Here is a 20103-nt window from a genome sequence, read left to right as displayed (position 1 = left end):
CCTCTGGTGTCAAAACCAGCTAGACTAAATCCTCCTAGTCCATGGCTCACAGAGGTTCTAAGGTAGCACAGAGCCGGACTCAGGGCTGCAGGAAGAAAATGCCGCAAATCAAAAGAGCACACTGACTTGTCTGAGTACCAGCAAAATCTTGAAATTTTCACATCCATCCTAAAGGCAGCCAAGATAGCCTTCTATCAGAACAAGATCCGCAATGCACAACAACTGTTCATGGCGTTTCACTCTCTTCTGTCTCCACCACCTGCTCAGCCTCCCACTGTGCTGACTGCAGAAATGTTTGCTTCTTACTTCACTGAAAAGGTCGCTACCACTACTGGTGCCTCACTCTGCTACTTCCGCTCTCTAAATGAGGACGAAGTTTGTAAACTTCTAGTCAACTCAAAACGCACGACCTGTCCTCTTGATCCTGTTCCCTCTGACATCCTGCAGAGCATTTTACCTACAATCAAAACTGCTGTAATCCATATTATCAACACTCAAATCTGGTGTCTTTTCCTCTGCCTTCAACCAAGCTCGGTTTACCCCATTGCTGAAAAAACCCACACTCAACCCAGCCCAGGTTGAAAACTACCGGCCGGTCTCACTGCTTCCATTCATGTCTAAACTACTAGAGCGTGCCGTCTTTAGTCAGGTCTCACAGTTCCTCCACGACAGCAACCTGTTTAATCTATATCAATCTGGCTATGGGCAAGGCCACTCTACTGAAACTGCTCTCCTGTCAGTTACTGATTCCCTACGGCTTGTCAGATCCGCTGGTCAATCCTCAATCCTTATACTACTGGACCTGTCCACTGCCTTTGACATGGTCAACCATCATATACTGTTCTCCACACTCTGGGAGCTTGGCATCTCAGGATCTGTCCTCTCGTGGTTTATGTCCTACCTCACAGGAAGATCCTTCAAAGTATCTTGGCAAGGGGGGATTTCCAGATCACATAGGCTGACAACAGGGGTGCCTCAGGGCTCGGTGCTTGGCCCTCTTCTCTTTTCACTCAGCCAGTCATTAGCTCTCATGGTTTCTCCTACCACTGCTATGCAGATTACACTCAGCTTTTCCTTTCTTTCCCACCTGACGACACAACTGTGTCAATGCGAGCTAAATCTGTCCAAGACCGAGCTTATTGTCTTTCCAGCCAATCCTTCCTTACCGCCACAGATAAGAGTGCAGCTTGACTCTATCAACTTTGTGCCTACGTCTTCTACCAGGAATCTTGGTGTCATGGTAGACAACCAGCTGACCTTTATGGACCACCTTGATCTTGCTGATTTGCTCTCTACAACATCAAGAGGATCAGACCCAATCTGACTGAACACACAGTACAGCTCCTGGTCCAGGCTCAGGTCATTTCATGCATTGACTACTGCAACTCCTTACTGGCTGGCCTACCTGCATGCTCTGTTAAACCTCTGCAGATGATCCAGAACGCAGCAGCACATCTGGTCTTCAACCAGCTCAAAAGAGCTCATGTCACTCCGCTGCTAATTGCTCTTCACTGGCTTCCAGTTGCAGCATGCATCAAATTCAAAGCTCTGCTTCTGGCTTACAAAACAATAACCCAAATGGCTTCGGTCTACCTCCACTCCTTAATCCAGAGCTACACTCCCTCTCGACAGTTATGCTCTGCCAGTGAAAGACACCTAGTGCTCCCACCACAACGTGGCACAAAATCAGTAGCTAGACTCTTTTCCTCTATTGTTCCCCGGTGGTGGAACGATCTACCAAACTCCATCTGATCTGTAGAATCCTTATCCACTTTTAAAAGTAAGCTAAAGACTCAGTTGTTTAAGGAGAATTTCCGCGCTTAGCTTAACTCTCCTACTCAACAGAATGAGTTAGAAAGATTTGTCCAGCTCTTTGGCTCAACCAAGTACTGAATAAGCTATGTGCACCTATGCCCAAGATGATATTGTGTGATGAAAGCGTGCACTTATGCCCAAGTTGATATTGTTTGATGAAATTGTGATCTTGTATTTAAACAAAATGACTTACAAATATATATATATATATATATATATATATATATATATATATATATATATATATATACATATATATAAACTAAAATAAATAAATAAATTATATGCACTTCCTCTAGCACTACATGACAGCACCTGGGTCCAACTGGACTCTCAGCAGTCTAACTACTACTTAATTATGATGTCCCATCTTGTTTGAATTCTTGCTTGTGTTGTTCTTACTCTCAAATGTAAGTCGCTTTGGATAAACGCATTGGTTAAATGACTGTAGAATAGAATGTAGAATACCCAGCCCTAAACCATGAATTGCTAGTTTGCTACTTTTTTACCTCAAGGATAAACAAACAACAAAAGAGACGGTAGTAGCAACAGAAAAGCAACAGCCGTCATGATTCACAACAGGAGGGGGAGAGGAGGCAGCTGTCGTGTTGCACTGACACAGAGATGACCAAAGCAGAGACATTTGTGCAAACAGTTTTTTTTTCATTAAATGCGGGAAAAGTGCGGGTGTTGAACCCTCTCACCAGTAAAACTGTGTGTGTTAAAACACCCCCATCACTCATGGGGATGATGTCCTCAGATCCATCCATAGAGCTAGCCAGCTCCATGTCTCACCGTTATAAATGACAGATGCTATGCATTCGTTAAATGTGTTAAACTTTTTTACACAATTAATTACATTTATTAGTTACTGCCATAAACACATTATTTTTGACAGCCTTAGTTGAAAACTAATTCAACTAGTTCACCTCATACCAGCTATCAAGCACGGTGGTGGAGGGATGATGATCTGGACGTGGACACCTTGCACTCATTGAGTGGACGACAAACTTCTCAGGATACCAAAGAATCCTGGAGTCAAACGTGAGACCACCTGTTTGACAGTTAAAGCTTGGCTGATACAATCTCATGCAACAAGACATGACCCCAAACACGAGGCAGATTTATAACAGGGTGACTGAAAAAGAAAAGAATCAAGGTGATGGCATGAGCCAGTCAAAGTTCAGACCTAAACCTGACTGAAATGCTGTTGTGGGTAATTCAGAGAGCTGCAGAAATCAATGCTGCAAACCTCAATGAACTGAGGCAGTAATGAAAAGAAGAGTTCCTCCACAACCATGAGAGAGACTGGTAACATGAACAAGTAAATCATTACTTCAACTAATTGAGGCTAAAGGAGCGTCTACAAGCTGCTGGATCATGAGGTGGACACAGTTTTAATTTCCTGTTCAGTAAATAATGAGGCAGCATGACATGTCATGTTGCTCATCTGAGGTTGGCGGGATTGAACCTGCTTGTGAGGAGCAGATGATTTTCATTATGACCCTAGGAATAAAACTCAAGATTGAAAGTGAGCATACGTCGTTTTCTCATCACCTTATCTGTGAACAGTAAGGACAGAGTCATCTCTCTCTTCTTTGCCATTAAAAGTAGGCCTCTGTGTCACTCACTCAGAAGTATTGGATCATAGTTATACCACACTTTGCTCTCTGTTCTCTGCCTAAAGATACTTCCTTTCTGCCTGACTGGATCCAAAGTAGCACACACTCTCGGCAGCAGCATCTGGAATTTTAAACTTAATGTGGTAGAGATCAGCCATCCATAATGTTTATAAAGATATTTACACAAACACACACACACACACACACACATATATATATATAAAAGTGCCATTCTTACAAATGATTTATTTGAAGACTTCTACCCAAATTTCACAGTGAAAACTGAACACAGTGAAAACTGGGATGAAAAGAAATACAACAATACAACAACAATAAAATAACATGCACAGCTTGTATAATAACCTTTTGCTTAAGTAAATGCAGACAAAAACAAATACCTCGTTGGCTGCATGCTGCTGGCAAGGTAATATTTTAGTTCTCAGACAACGGCCAAATCCAAATCCTTTGCACCCTGCAGCATCTCTTCTATACCGTTACAGGTGCGTGCTTGTCACCTACCAAAAACTCTGATGAGAGCATCCCCAACACAATGCGACTTAGGGTTTTTCAAAATAAAAGCACAAATACTTTATCTCTGTTCAGCTGTATAGTAAACTTACATTTTTAATCATTTACTTGTTACAAAGCAAGTACACAAACATACAATTTAAAAATAAAATAAGTTGTGACAGTTACACGGACACTTGCTTATGCTCATTGAGTTGTTAATCTTTGTTGTACTTGTTGTACACTCTGGGACTTGATTGGCAGCTTTATGACTGAGATAAGTTGTAGAGTCAAGAGGTAAGCCTAGGAAACAGCGGAGTGGAGTTATATATTCCATACTTCAAGGAAGTATCCTTAACACACCTTTAATGTCCATCCATCCTTCCATCCATTTTCTGCCGCTTATCCGGAGTCGGGTCACGGGGACTTCCCTCTCCCTGGCCACATTCACCAGCTCATCCGGAGGGATCCTAGGGTGTCCTGTGTCTTCCCCGGGGCCTCTTTCCGGTGGGACGTGCCCGGAACACCTCACCATGGAGGCATCCTAACCAGATGCCCAAGCCACCTCATCTGGCTCCTAGATGTGGAGGAGCATTGACTCTACTCTGAGCCCCTCCCGGATCACCAAGCTTCTCACCCTATCTCTAAGGGAGAGCCCGGCCACCCTGCAGAGAAAACTCATTTCGGCCGTTTGTATTCGCGATCTTCTTCTTTCGGTCACTACCCACAGCTCGTGACCATAGCTGAGGGTGGGAACGTAGATCGACCAGTAAATTGAGAGCTTTGCCTTTTGGCTCAGCTCCTTCTTCACCATGACAGACCTCATCCTAGCCACTTCACACTCAGCTGCGAATCGCTCCAGTGAGACCTGAAGATCACGGCCCGATGAAGCCAACAGAACCACATCACCCGCAATGAATAGAGACCCAATCCTGAGGCCACCAAACCGGATCACCTCAACACCTTGGCTGCGCCTAGAAATTCTGTCCATAAAAGTTATGAAGAGAATTGGTGACAAAGGGCAGCCTTGACAGAGTCCAACCCTCACTGGAAATGATTCTGATTTACTGCTGGCAATGCGGACCAAACTCTGACACCAGTCGTACAGGGACCTGACAGCTAGTACAAGTGGGTCCCGCACTCCATACTCCCGGAGTAACCCCCTCAGGAGTCCCCGGGGACATGGTCGAATGCCTTCTCCAAGTCCACAAAGCACATGTAGATTGGTTGAGCAAACTCCCATGCCCCCTCAAAGACCCCGAAGAGGGTGTAGAGCTGGTCCACTGCTCCACGACTGGGACAAAAACCACAGTGCTCCTCCTCAATTCGAGGTTCGACTATCCAACACACCCCCCTCTCCAGCACCCCTGAATTGACCTTACCAGGGAGGCTGAGGAGTGTGATCCCCTTGTAGTTGGAGCACACCCTCCAGGATCCTTTTTGAAGAGGGGGACCACTGATACCCATCAGCTGCCTCTGGAGTCCCACAGGCCAAAAAGGCAGGATAGGACTCCTTCTTCAGCTTGATGGCATCCCTTACTCATCGGGGTAAACCCCAACGTACAGGTGCCACGTTGGGGGGCAATGAGCATGCCCACACCTGTTCTGCGCCTCTCACTGGGAGCAACTCCAGAATGGAAGAGGGTCCAGCCCCTCTCAAGGACAGTGGTTCCAGAGCCCAAGCCATGCGTCGAGGTGAGTCCAACTATATCTAGCCGGAACCGCTCAACCTCGCACACCAGCTCAGGCTCCTTCCCCGCCAGAAAGGTGACATTCCACTCCCCTAGAACTAGCTTTTGGAGCCGAGGATCAGACCGCCAGGGTTCCCGCCTCTGGCAGCCACCCAACTCACACTGCACCCGACCCCTATGGCCCCTCCTGCAGGTGGTGAGCCCACGGGAGGGGAGGCCCATGTCACCCTTTCGGGCTGAGCCTGAACGGGCCCCATGGGCAAAGGCCAGGCCACCAGGCGCTCACCTCTGTGCCCTACCTTCAGGCCTGGCTCCAGAGTGGGGCCCCGGTGACCCACGTCCGGGCAAGGGAAACCCTGGTCCTTGCTTTGTCATCATCATAGGGGTGATATGAGCTGCACTTCGTCTGGTCCCTCCCCTAGACACCTGTTTGCCATGGGTGACCCTACCAGGGGCATGAAGCACTATACAACATAACCTCAAGGATTGTCAGGACGTACAAACTCCTCCACCACGATAAGGTGGCGGCTCAGGGAAGAGCCTTTAATGTTCAGTTGTCACTATTTGCTACATGATGTCCAGCCCTTACCTTTCTACGAAACTATCACTGTGCAAGACTGGGACCTAAAACCCAGAAAAAGCCACACAGAATATATGGGCACAAAATGAGAAAAAAAGTGAGTTTGCCATCTCTCAATTATTTTTTTTATGTCACATAAAACTTAGAGGAAGTCATATTTATTTCATATCTGAGGACCAATTTACTCAAAGTAAATATTGTCAGATGCTGACTGAGCTAAAAGCTAACTCATATTCACACAGTCACGTTATTTAAAAGAACTTTTTTTTTTTTTTTTTCGAATCACGGCTGAATGTGCAGTGGGCAGGAATAAAACAGGATATTTTCTGGGTTGAACCTCTGCTCAGCTGCAGCGGTGGTGGTGGTTCTGGCAGAATGGGGTCACTTCCTTTGCCCTAAGCAGGGAGGAGGAAGTTGCAAGCGTGTATGGCCGCCTGCACTGAGGCGGAATCATCAGCTTCTGTGTCTGACAAGTTTAACAAGCTCAATGAGCTTCTGTCATCATAAACAAGGTCAGTGTTATTATCAGACCAATATCACAATGGCTCCTACTCCTTCCGTGACCCCACCTTTCCTCAAATGTATAAATAAAAAAAAGAATCCACAGCAAGACACAGTCAGTTAATTTAATTTACGACCAACTCAGTCAACAGGTGAATTTTAGGGTTTGACAGGCTGCTGTCATTACTGACACAAGCTATTATATATTTAACATGCCACTATATATATATGTATATATATATATATATACATTAGGGCTGTCAAAAATTAACCAATTTATTTAAAATAATTTTGTTAATATTTTAACACAATTAACGCATGCACGGCATGACAAGTCATTCCTCTGTCATGATGGCGAGACGTGGAGAGGCGAGATGGAAGAGATGGACCACACCAGCACTTTTCCTGCATTTTTTTAAAACTTGTCCTGCACCAGCATGTCTGCTCTAGAGCAGTGTTTCCCAATCCAGGTCCTAGTCGGGACCCCCTGCCCTGCATGTCTTAGACATGTTCCTACTCCAACACATGATTCAAATTCATGAACTTCCTCATCAAGTTCTTTGCAGCCTGTTAATGAACCATTCATTTAATTCAGGTGATAAAGTAGGGTTACATCTAAAACATGCAGGGCAGTGGGTCCTGAGGACCTGGATTGGGAAACACTGTTCTACTCCATAACCAGCCTGAAAATAAATTGCACAAAGCAGCTACTTGCTGATCAGACCCTGGCTTACAGTCAGATATTAATGCTTTTTACTGTAGACTGTTTACAAAAATGTTCAAAGAGCTACCGTTATTATGTTTTTAATTAATCTAGTTTAAAAAGTAGATAGTCTTGACTAGTTTGTTCGTTCTATGTACTTGATCTCATCTCAAGTATTGTGAAGAAAAGGACATTTACGTAGATAAGTACACTAACTAGTGGTTGAAAAGGTTTTTTAGTTTTTTTTGCACCACAGTAAACAAACTGCCTGACAACACGGTTGATCTGTATGAAGACTATCTGCACAAACTAATAGAACTTTAAAATTATGCATTTAAGCTGTCAATGTATTTTCTCATATTTATTAATATATTTTTGTTGTGTTGTTTATATTGTGTTGTTATTTTTTGGTGTTCTGACTTTGATTAAAGGAATGATAATTTTTTCCCTTCTATAGTATTGAAAATAGTATTGAGGACCATCCTTATATATATATATATATATATATATATACATACTATTTTAATTGTATTGTTTGTATTGTGTGATATTTGTGGTGCTTCGATTTTGATTTAAAGAATACATTTTTTCCCCCTCTATAGTATCGAAAATAGTATTGAGTATCGAGTATCATTCTTAGTATGTATATCGAGTTTAAAATTTTATCATCGAGAACCCTAGCACAAACTACTAAAACTACTAAAAATGGCCAATATATATTCCCTATTACTGTGTTCAGATCACCAAAACCACTAAGAAACTCAGAGCAAGAATGAAAAACAACAGCGAAATCTTGCTAATAAAGTTTGTAAAAGTTGGACAACGTCTTAAATATATTCCATCGGAATTATTTTAATGGCTGTTTAACTCTGTTACTTGAGTCAATATGTTTGTACACAATCAACTAAGTTACCATTATGTAATATGTTTATATATTAAATATACTGGTTTACTAAACTCGTAGTTAATAATTACTGTCACAGTGCATGATCAGCGCTGAGTTTTCCCAGCCACCCCTGAATGTATTCTCTCTCCAACTCTGCTGATTACTGATGCGCTCCACCTGGTCTGGGCTCCATATATACCTGTCTGTGACAACTCTTCTCTGCCAGATCGTCTTGGTTTTTTCCTTGTACGCTTCCAGCCCTTCTCTCCTGCCTGCTTATCTGATATCTGACCTGTGACCCGTTTTTTGGACCTGGATTTCCCGACTCAGCCTGCTCCCTGTCTGGTAAAACCCTGCAACTCTGCCTCTGATCATTGACCAGTATTTCGACCTGGAAAACCCGATTCTGCCTGCTCCCTGTCTGTTGATTCTGCCTGTGATTCATTCTGCCCGGTACTCTGACCCTTGGACTGTCCCCAGGATTTGGAATTTCGATTACGGATTTGCCCCTGGCCATTGGAGACCTCTGGAGGATTCCCGAGGATCTTATTCAGCCTGGATCACCCCCTTTGTCATTATCAGAGCAACTAACTATCTTTCTGGTTCTGCAGTTCCCACAGCCCCGGCAGAAGCTACTATCACAGCCTCACGGTTCCTGAAAACCATCCTGTTGGTTTCCATCCCCGCCGCTGGTACGTGAACAATATTTTTCGTACATTCCTGTTTATACTGGCGGGATCCTCACCTGAGTTCTTCCACCTGCAGGCTAAGCTGACTGCACAAACCAGACCTGATTTCCCTGCTGAAGTTCACATCACCTCAATAAAACTATTCTCACCTATTCCTCAGCTCAAATTTATTTGTGGTCCAGTTTGCTGATTCGTGACAAATTACAACCCTTGAAGCTGCAGAATAGAAAGCTGTGTCTATTTCTAATCACAATTACCATGAATTTATAAAGTTTTCAGACAAAATATGTAGATCATTGATTACATTCTGTAACTTATATCTAGAAAAAAAAAAACAACAACAAAAATAAATAAATAAATAACAAGTGTTTTCTTTGGTCATTGCCAATTAAAACTGATGGTAAGAGGACATACCAGGAATAATATTTGTTTTCTCTTTTAGCATATATTCAGAAGAGACAATTTCACAGTGTTTGAAACTTAGTTGATAAAATGATCTCCTTTTGATTAATAAAAATCCAACATTAATATTAAGTTTAGCAACTGAATTGAATTCCTTTTTAATTAGGTAAAAATAAATATGTCAGTAAATAACAACCTTTTCATTAAAAAAGGAAACCCAAAAGGTTTTAAAATAATCTAATAAGCCATTAAGTTCTAATGTGTTTAACTACTCTGATAATAACCCAACACTATACTCTCCATCCTTCAGTTTGTGTTACTCAGAACAAACATGTGAGAAACCTGCTGCAGGCTGAAAGCCCTGTTTGACCTCCTTGAAAAGCTTTCTAGCCAGCTGGGAACGTTATATTCCCAAACGACTGCTCTCTATTACTCACTCCTGACCATCGGGTGACACGAAGTGTAAAATGTAGCTTCAGAGAGAGGAAGAAGGCATCTATCATGGACTGATACAGCAGCAGTAAATTCCTCATAGTCCGAAACAAAGTCCGTTTAAAATCACATAAACATTATAATCAATGAACATGTTTCCCCTTTATTATTTAAAAAAGTAGTTTTTAAAGTTTGATTTAACATAATGACTGTTGATTAATAATGGAGTTGATTATATGAAGAATTTACAATTCCAAATCAGAAAAAGTTAAATAAATGACGAAATAAAATAAATACTGAGGTCACATCAAGCAGGTGATCATGAAGAAAAACAAAACAAAACAAAAAACAAACAAACAAACAAAAAAAAAAAACAAACAAACAAAAAAAACAGCATCCATGAAAACAAGGAGCAAAGATGATCATAAGATCTTCATTTTGTTCCCAAGCAATGTTAGAAAATCTTTGAGGGCTTGGATAAATAGCTGTACCTTGAAAAACGGGTTTTGGTTTCCAGAACTGGTTTTATGCATCAAGTTTTGTTTTGTGCTTTATTATTTATCTTTTGTTGTTGTTTTAAGCTTTTTAGTCTATAGCACTTTGAGATTTCCTAAGTGTGTTATAAATAAAATGTATTATTATTATTATTATTATTATTATTATTATTAATATTTATTAACCACACAAGGGTTAGAGACTGTCTTCCTCTAAAAACATCCTATTTATCAATAATTAATTTGAGAAGTGACACAAACAACAACAAAAACAAACTGCTTTGTGCAAATGTTCACCCCCATTCCTCTGAAGGCCTAAAAAATATCTGGTGCTACCAGTTATTTTCAGAGCTTTCCAAACAGGCCAGGGTAAAGGTTGTGGAAAGAAAAAAAAAAAAAAAAAAGAAGAAAGAAATCAGATTTGGAAGTTTCATCTCGCTATGACCAAGACTCACTGAACCAGAGAAAAAGGAAAAGGCCCGATTTATGCTTTATGTTTGTAAAAGTCAGAAAACATGTCTTACTTTTGCTGTCTTGCCTAAATTAAACCCGTATTTATAAATAAATAAATAAATAAAAAAGTTTCTCGTTGTCCTTTGGGAGCAGTTTATCGTCCAAAAATCCCAATGTTCTGCCATCTGCATGGGTTTTGACAGACAGAGACAAAGATTCCACAGCTATGTTAGAAGAGTCCAGACTAAAAGAGAGGTGACCTAGGTCACTGTTTCTGATCATGATGTTTGACTTTACTGTAACTGCATCATAATGACCTCAGACATAACCTCCTCTTGAGTTACGGTCGGCACCGACTGAGGCTTTATGACTTTGTCAAGAACCCCCATTCCATCAAAATAAAGAAAAAATAAAAATTATAAAACACATTTGAAAATTTTAAGCACGGTTGAAATACCCTTTTGTGTTGTTAGGGTTGTAAAAATAAGATTATAAAGCATTAACTGAAATCATAGGTAAACTGTCATCCAACACATTCCTTTCCCAATCAAATGAGCTTTAGATGATTCTCTTGTTGCATTGTTTTCCTGTATACCTGCACAAAAACAAAACTAACAAAGCTGGGGATGTCCAGCGTTCGGTATAGAATTGGTGACTTGAGACTGCAGATCTGCAATGTGCAGTCTGCAAGAACACAAAAACTTATTGTCAGTTCCCTAAATATAAACTTCTGTTTATTCAGATTTACTATCCACTCAAATTCATTATATTGCAAATAAACATCTATCATAACTTGTCATACACTGTCATAAAATCCAAGAGCACAACTTAAATGTATTATTCATTCCGTCTCAGCTGTGTTACTATAGAAACTTTGGCAATAAACAAATATTTTAAACATCTCATGTCCTTTATATAGGTCAGAATCACCTGAACCATGAGTCTGAGACCTCTATGAGGACTTTCTTGTCATGTAGGTGGGCTGTGTTGAGGTTTGTCTTTTTTACTTCTGCAGACAGTAAACAAATCTTTCCCTGCAAATTTCATGGGTCATGATTCGTGGTTCATTGTTGGCCTCCATGTTTACAGTTTGTGGTGAACCAAACTTACATCGTCACAGCAGGATGCGACTAGAAAGAGACAAAAGTCCACCAGAGTGAGGTCCACAGTCAGAACTGTTCCCACCTTCAGTACTGCAGTGACAGAAGCCTCACATTAGCTAACACACAACCCATGCACGTACACACACATGCACACGCACGCATCAGCCAACTGTTGCTGCTTCCTGACACACGATGACAAATAAATAATTTATAAAATCAAAAAAATAGGTTGTATATTCCCAAGTCGCACTGATGATCTGAGTTATCTAATTTAAGCCTGAAAGCAGCTGCAGTCACATTCTCCATCTTATTAAGCTCCGTGTTCTCCTCACCACCCACAACATGAGAGGGTTTCATCATCAGGCTTTTGTATTCTGAGTGTCGTCAGCTCGCTTCAAGTCCTTGTTTGACTCTGAAATGCAGCTTCAAGCCTACAATCAATTCCAGAAAATCTGAGCTACACCTTCTTTCATCGTCTGTGGATAAATCTGCGAATGATAAATATTTCTCCCCCTGATCTATTAATCTGTAAATGGTTCTGGAAGGACTGGTGTTCCTTGCAACCCAGTCAATCTAACTAGTCGAACCTGGTGCAGATGGCTGCTGGTGGGTTTAACCCAACAAGTTGGGACTTGTACAAACTGCTCCTCTGCAAGGCATTAAGATGGCAGACTTGCTCTACAGATGCTCTACAGATGGGAGATATTTACAGTAAGAAAAACAAACTGAGCTTTGATTTAAGGAAAATCGTCTGTTATTCATTTCTACATTTTTAATAAACACGAGCAAATTAATCTAATAAAAGCATCATTGAAATGGTTCTGGTTCTGTTCTCTGTCTTTCTGTCTGAGGTCCAACATGAAATGGAGCTCTCTCTCTACGTCAGTCCAGTTTAGCCGTAACGGTCCTGGCACACCTGCGCCAGCGGCATCAAGTCACGCACATGTGCGCACACAGGTGAAGCACCTTCACACACAGCCTGAGCTGTCACTGCGGTGCCCAGAAAATGATGAGGATGTTGACAGAACGAACACTGCAGCGCGCGACGTTCTGACAGCAGGCCGCTCCTCTCCACAGCAGCATCGGGACCGGGAGGAGAGAGGCCCTCACCGGGGGGGAGGATGGCGGGGAGAAGGAAGGGGGCAGCATGCGGAGGAACTGGCTGCTTAAAATGCAAAGGAGGACAGGGAACATGGAGAACATGGAGAACACGGAGAACACGGAGAACGATGAGGCGATGACAGGAGCAGAAATCCTACCGATCTGGACGCTCGGAGATCCGCACAGTGCCTCGCGCATTAAGAGTGTCACCACAAAGAGCAGCTTCATTGTCGCGTTCGGGCCCCTCGCGCGATGCCACAGCAGTCTACAGTGGGTTTCTACCAGAACATCGCCTCCATCACACAGCGCAGCATCATGGTGTCGGCCCAGCTTGGTTCAGAAGCGTCTCGAGCACTGCAGATGCTCTGTCCTGTAAAAGGAGATGCGCGTGCCGCTGCTGCCGCTTCACTTGGAGGCGCGCGCCTTGAAATGTCGACGAAGCACGAGAGAAAACCGAGCGCGGCCGACAGCAGCACTTCCAGCAGTGTTTATGGGATCGAAACGAGGCTGAAGGAAACTGACAGGCCATACATGTGGAAACATGGACGCGCACGGGAATAGCCGAGGATTTTAAGGAACCAACTGTCAACACATCGGAACCGAAAATCAGTGTCGGTTCTGATTCTCCTCATCACTGAGAGGCATTGATCAGCAGCAGATTCAGTAGGATTTGATGTACTGGCTATTGATTGGTTGATTGATTACTATTATCTATTAAGTATTTCCTTCTTCTGTTTGAATCCAAAAATCTGTTAATCTGGCCTGGTCACAAATTAATTAAAATTGAGTTATACCTGTTCATATACTCAAGCAACAAACTTTAACATCCGGTAAAACAAATGACTGGATATTTTTTTAAAGGAGAAATATTCATATTCATCCTGAATGTGTTTCTAAGGCAAGCCTGAAACTTTTTCATTTGTGCTATGTGCCATCTTCATTTATTCTTTACCAAATCCCTGTAACACATTCTAACAAATCTCAACAGTGTTCTTGTTTCCATTACTCCAAAACAGACCTTGGGGTTGCAGATTTACTCATTTCATTATAGGGATGCAGTTTTGGAGCAGAGTTAAAAGTCACGTGGTTTAAAGGAATAAAGCCTGATCGGTCCTATTAATGGCTGGAAAATTACAATAAATAAAAGAAAAAAACAACGACAAATAAAAAAAAGCAATAAATAGGACAACACTCTTTATTTTCAACCGTTGTACGAGGTTTAAACCCAAATGTTCATAAAACAAGATAAGAAGTGTTTTTTTTGGAGCAATTCTTCATTAAATAGGGAACGTCGTGTCTCTTTTTTGTTAACATGAGCAGAGCTTAACAGGCTAAAGAAACCAACAGATTACATCAAACCCTAACTTTAAATTAATTTAGCATCCTGACAACGTCTCGCAGAGAGGAAGAACTCCCTGTTTAGAGAACTCCAGCAGAATCAGGAAGAGAAGCTGTGAGGATAAAACACAGGCACAAACAAACACAAAAGCACCAAGCCAAGGAAATACACACCATGAAAGAGAAGAAGATTCTACATGGAGAGTGAAGAGAGCAGAGAGGAGCCCAGTGCATCATGGGACATCTCTCAGTAGCCTCAGCCTATAGCAGCAGAACTAAAGGGATGGATGAGGCTCACTAAGCCAGACATAACCATAAAATGAATCAAAAAAAATAAGTTCTTAATAAGATCTTAAAGGTCTGCTTCCCACAGACAAAAATTTTCTAATCTCCCTGATTAATTTAAAGTGAGTGTAACATTTACTTAAGTTGACTAGAACAGTTTGATTATTGATTATAAATTTAGTAAGCTAGCAAGTAAAACACTGCTCCAACAAAGCAGCTAGGAGCCAGAAACTATTTGTCTCATTCTCTTCATCACCTTGATGTTATTGTTCCTGGCTTTCCTTACTTTCCTTTCCTGGGGGCTGGACGATTTTACTCTTTTAGACATTTTAATCCTGCTGAGCATCCATCAATCTCACGGTGTTGGAACCATATCTGGTGAGATTCGGACAGCTCTTCTCTAGAGCCCCGCCCCTCCATCAAGGAGGACAGGTAGAGTGCAGCCAGGCATGACGGGCCATTTGAGACGTTTTCAGAATTACCCTCTCACAGACACGTGAAATTGAAGTCATTCACACATTATACTAAAACCTCTCGTATATCATACTGAACCTACCTCTCATATACTGAAATCTCTTCTTATACACTATACTCAAATCCTCATACAATATACTGAAATCATTCATACATTATAATGAAATTTCTGAAATTAATTTGAAACAAAGTCTTTTAACTAACCATATTTAGCTAAAATAGACAAATGCCATTAAGTTGCGTTGCAGTGGGTTTGTGTAATACTTTCACATTTTTGCAGTTATATCATTTTTTTAAATCTTAAAACATAAAAATTAAATATATATATATATATATTTTCTCCTGCAGTTTACCTAACCACTCTTGGATCATGGTTCCAGTAGCCTAAAAATCACACTAGACCACGTCCACCATCGTTCAACAAAACACAACAAACAGGGTCAAAACAGATTACACAAGACACTTCCACAACACACCACAACAAAGTAATAACAAATAACCAACCACTGCATGCTACCATAACACAATTCAAGGCCTAAAAACAGATAGACAGACTACAGACCAATCGGAACACAAGTTACGCCCCCTTCCCAACGTGAACTGCGCCTTTTCAACGTAGACCATAACACAAGTACACATTACCAACAAGCACAACCCAGCAGTGGGGGAAAATTCTGATGGAGCTGTACGTTGGACATGAGCGAGAAGAACACCTGTGGAGACCAGGAAACCTGAAAGAAGAGTAGAAGATAGAGATAGGATTTAAGGCTCTTTGAAGGGAGCCGGATCTTAAGGAGCCGTTCCTTTCAAAGAGCCATTCAAAAGACTGGCTCATTCTGACAATATCTTACAAAATTCACAATATATAAGAATGACAAACAACCAAAATATGTACCTATATAAAACCTACTATACAAGATTAAAAAATTATAGGAAAAATATAGATAAAAAGAATAAACCTGAGCAGTCAGAACAAATTCTAGTACATGTTTTGGATAGAACTCACAGTATTTGTTTCCGAACAATACTTTCTGCCCATAGATGCTTCACATGAGTTGGACATCAGACTTCTATGATGTCACAAATGGCCATCTTAACGGCTCTCAGCTGTGACTCAGTTTCCATCGTTCATTAAAAGAGCCGTTCAGAAGAATAGATTTGTTTATGAGCGTCACATTTCTAGTTTAAAACAAATCTAGGGAAAACACTAGCTAAAACCAAAATGACCAAAACCATTGGCTACAGAACCTGCCAGGGATCTGATCACCCCGTGGAGCCAACCCCAGGCCAGAGCGTGTGGTGATTAAAGGTCGAAACGCTCGAATGAACCTGAGGGATCTCCACTGACGAGAGGTTCTGAAATTCATTTCTTTAGTTTAACTACACAGTAGTGACCTTAAACATCAGTATAAACCCACCACAAACCACAGACTCAGGCTCACACATAGACGAAGACAGGATAATGAATAAATAGAAAACACCGAAACAATGGATTTGAATCCACATACCACCACTGATAGACATAGTCTCTGTCTCTGATGTGATTACTTTGCCAAATCAGAGATGTGCATCACACATAAATCTTGTTTCATGTAGGGATGTTGATAAGTGGATTCTGTCAAGACAAGAAACAAAAGCAGTATATAGAAGTGCTTCTACAAAATGCACAGCCTTATGGAACAACGCTAGCCGTTCAACAGTGATTGCAGAGACTGTAGATGTCATTGCACAGAAGCTGGTAGGCCCTTGCACCACGAGATGGAACTCTTTTTATGATGCCCTTACTTGTATCTGTGAGATCTCTATAGTCGAGCTCAACACCATATCCTCCAAATTTGTGTTGAAAGCAATTACAGAAAGAGCATCAGTTTCTCAGGGAGCACTGTATGACAATGAAGCCACTAACAGTAGCCCCAGACATTCTGCAGAGAGAGGAAAACTGTTTCCATGGCACTCTCTTACCCACGCTGGAGACATTGATGAAGACCCTGGAGCTGAAGAGTGGCCTGTAAATCCTTGTTGACCGTCCAGAGGCAATTGTTACGGTAAGAACTAGTATTTATTTTTAAATGTTAAATACATCCATACATTATGACAAAACATAATGTAAAATGACTTTTTTTTTTAAAGTTATGCTCATAATGTGTAATGCTGTGTGTGTGTGTGTGTGTGTGTGTGTGTGTGTGTGTGTGTGTGTGTGTGTGTGTGTGTGTGTGTGTGTGTGTGTGTAGATCAGGGATCTCCAACTCCGGTCCTCTTGAGCTACTGTTCTGCAGGTTTTAGATGTCTCCTACTACAACCCACCTCTGCACAAGCCTGTTAATGACCCAGTGATTTGAGTCAGGTGTTTTGCATCAGGGTAGAATCTAAAACCTGCAGGGCAGAAGCTCATTAGTTGGAGATCCCTGATGTAGATAGTCAGTTTATGTTGTTTGCATTATGTCATTTCAGGAAATAAAAACAAGATTTGCAGAGGTGCTGGAAAGCGAGAATTCTCTCTTGGCTGCTATGACTCTGCCCAGGTTTAAACTGTGTTGGCTGCGGACACAGGACAAGAAGGACAAGGCCGAGACAAGTCTGCTGGCAGAATGCCGTAAAAGTGCTTGAGACGAAGACCAGCAAACAGGTATTTCCAGCACACCAACATGTACCAACCATAGAGCATGAGTTCTTTGCCTGTGATGATGAGGATAACACTTCCGCTACTGCTGAAAGTCAAATTGCAGACTAATTCAAATCAAGAGCACCGGGGCTGGACTCTCTTCATGGATTTCCACTGATAAATAAAATTTCACTCAAATACAAATCCAGTTCTCCTGTAGAGACTGTTTAGCCTGGGGAAGCTCGTCTTCACTCCAAAGAACAGGCTCTCTGACTTTAAGTTTGAAAAACTTCTACTTTTAAGATACAATCACTGGTTTAACGGCTAAGATGGTGAGATGGCTGGGTTGGCAGGGTGGATGAATGAATGCATGCATGGATGGATGAGTCTTAAGAAGAAGTGGATTGAAGAAAATCATATACAGTATCTCACAGAAGTGAGTACATCCTTCACATTTTTGCTAATATTTCATTTTATCTTTTCATGGGACAACACTATAGAAATTAAACTTTGAAATAAAGAATATCATAGTTTAGCTTTTATAGTTTGGTGTCCTGTATATGAAAGTTCAATTTCTATAGTGAAATATTTGTAAAAATGCGAGGGGTATACTCACTTCTGTGAGATACTGTACATTTCAGGACTATTTTTAAGGCACTTCTGTTAAACTATTTTTCCTTCAGGAACATACTTGGAGCACTGTATGTCCACCAGCTGTCTTAAGTTGTGTGAAAGTGTGATTTTATTTCATTTTCACTAAAGCAAAAGAACACTTTTAGGATTTCAAACCTTAGGATCAGAACTCTCCATCTCTATTCATGGCTTTTGTTTTCACCATATTTTGATATCTGAATCTGTTCCAGTTAAACTCACAGTGATAAACTGTTTACTTTTGTGAAGAAGAAAATACTTACAGGATGTCAGTTGTCTGAAGTTGTGAAAATTTGATTTATTTACACCACAGCACTTTTCTAATGAAGAAAATACTTGAAATACAGTTATAGCAGTTGTGGTCTGTTGAGGTGCAATAACTATTATTGTACACTTCTCTTTGCTGTTCTACTCTGTACACCTGGCTTATGAAACCTGTTCTGAAAAACAAATTCTTTGATTTTTTTTTTTTTTTTTTTTTTTTGATAACAATAGTTACTGTCTGTGGTAACTAGTTACTTTTGTAGTGGTGTAACTCAGTTACTAACTCAGTTACTTTTTGGGAGAAGTAACTAGTAACTATAATGACTTGTTTACATGACCAACACTGCTTATTAAACATTTGTATCTCTCATTGTCTTTATACATATCTTATCAGATTTGTTTAAAATGTTACCTTCATTAAAGCCAATAGAAAAAAGGCTGAGGGCCAAAAAAACAGATGGGGGTCCACCACCCTTCAGAGGCTGAGGAGATGGCCCTCAGTCCACACAGTGGGCATCCTACTGCAGAGGGAATATGTGGAGGAAACTCATCTGATCCAACCAGCCTCCAGGACACGAGGGCCTACATAAGAGGTTAGTTCTTCAGATTAATGAGAGATTACATTCATCCTTTTTTTCAGTGTTAATTCAATGATGTACACCCATCCATCTTAGACACCATGTGACTGATCTTCTTGTAGCGTTATGTATTTGAATTGTGACGTGTTGTTAAAACTAAATTCTAATTAGGCTGGGCACTTTCCTAGGTGAAGTTATAATTGTGACTGATTTAATCTTAATTTTCTACCAGTTGCAGATAGTGTAATCTGTCTGATGGAGCCCTCTGCCATAACAGACCTCCATGCAGTTGTAAGTACTCTTCATACTGCACAGATTTTCGATAATGGGTCTGAGTAGAACAAGCATTCATTTAATTTGCTTTACAGGAGGATGAAGACACCTTCTCAGGTGGCATATTGTGTCTCTGACTGCTCTTCCATCTTATGCATCAGCGGGGGTCAGGATGTTCATCATCAGGTGCATTCAGTGGCTGAGTTGGACATTGCTCTCCTTTCGAAGGAACTGGAAGCTGGCCTTAAGCATCCCAATAGTCATCTCTACCCTGGCTCCAGTCCTGCAGTGAGCCAAGTTGTAATGATGCTGAGGGCCGGGCTCATGATCAGGGTAAGGCATCAGCAAATAAGGCTGGCAGGGTTACCCTCTGTCACCCAGCTGGTAGCCATCAAACTCTCCTATAATACAGGATACAATATAACATTTTTTAGTTAGGTCAAACAAAATATTGATTTTATTGTATATAACTCACCACGGGCAACTCTAGCGCTCAGTGTACACTCAGGAAAGACTGGAGAGTCGTGGACAGACCCAGGCTACTTTGCTTCCACATTACTGATGATGTGGGCTGCAACACATAAGATCTTCAAAGTACAGAACAGTAATCAGCTGCAGTAGCTGTAATGTGAAGTATCTGGGATTGTAAAGGCTACTAT

The 20103-nt window shown here is 41.3% G+C and overlaps 1 protein-coding gene and 1 long non-coding RNA gene across 5 annotated transcripts in view; one reads left to right on the top strand and one right to left on the bottom strand.

The window, feature by feature from the left end:
* LOC121638620 (glutamate receptor 2-like) overlaps positions 1-13497 on the bottom strand; it is a 78110-nt gene extending 64613 nt beyond the window's left edge. For 2 of the 4 annotated variants that reach the window (XM_041983494.1, XM_041983492.1), the window contains exon 1: positions 13138-13497. In XM_041983494.1, the coding sequence (XP_041839428.1) occupies positions 13138-13207 (70 nt within the window). In that variant the 5' untranslated portion in view covers positions 13208-13497. The remainder of the gene's footprint in view (positions 1-13137) is intronic. The other 2 variants (XM_041983493.1, XM_041983491.1) reach the window with 1 other exon arrangement.
* A 5593-nt stretch (positions 13498-19090) lies between these two features.
* On the top strand, positions 19091-19657 carry LOC121637817. The gene is made up of 3 exons (XR_006009954.1): positions 19091-19186; positions 19404-19462; positions 19540-19657. It is a non-coding gene; the product is annotated as an uncharacterized LOC121637817 (long non-coding RNA).
* Positions 19658-20103: the final 446 nt, after the last annotated feature.

The sequence above is a fragment of the Melanotaenia boesemani genome, chromosome 4 (assembly GCF_017639745.1).
Source record: "Melanotaenia boesemani isolate fMelBoe1 chromosome 4, fMelBoe1.pri, whole genome shotgun sequence".
In the NCBI taxonomy this organism is placed as follows: Eukaryota; Metazoa; Chordata; class Actinopteri; order Atheriniformes; family Melanotaeniidae; genus Melanotaenia; species Melanotaenia boesemani.
The sequence above is the reverse complement of the archived record's forward strand: the minus strand, read 5'-3'. Positions and strand labels throughout refer to the sequence as shown.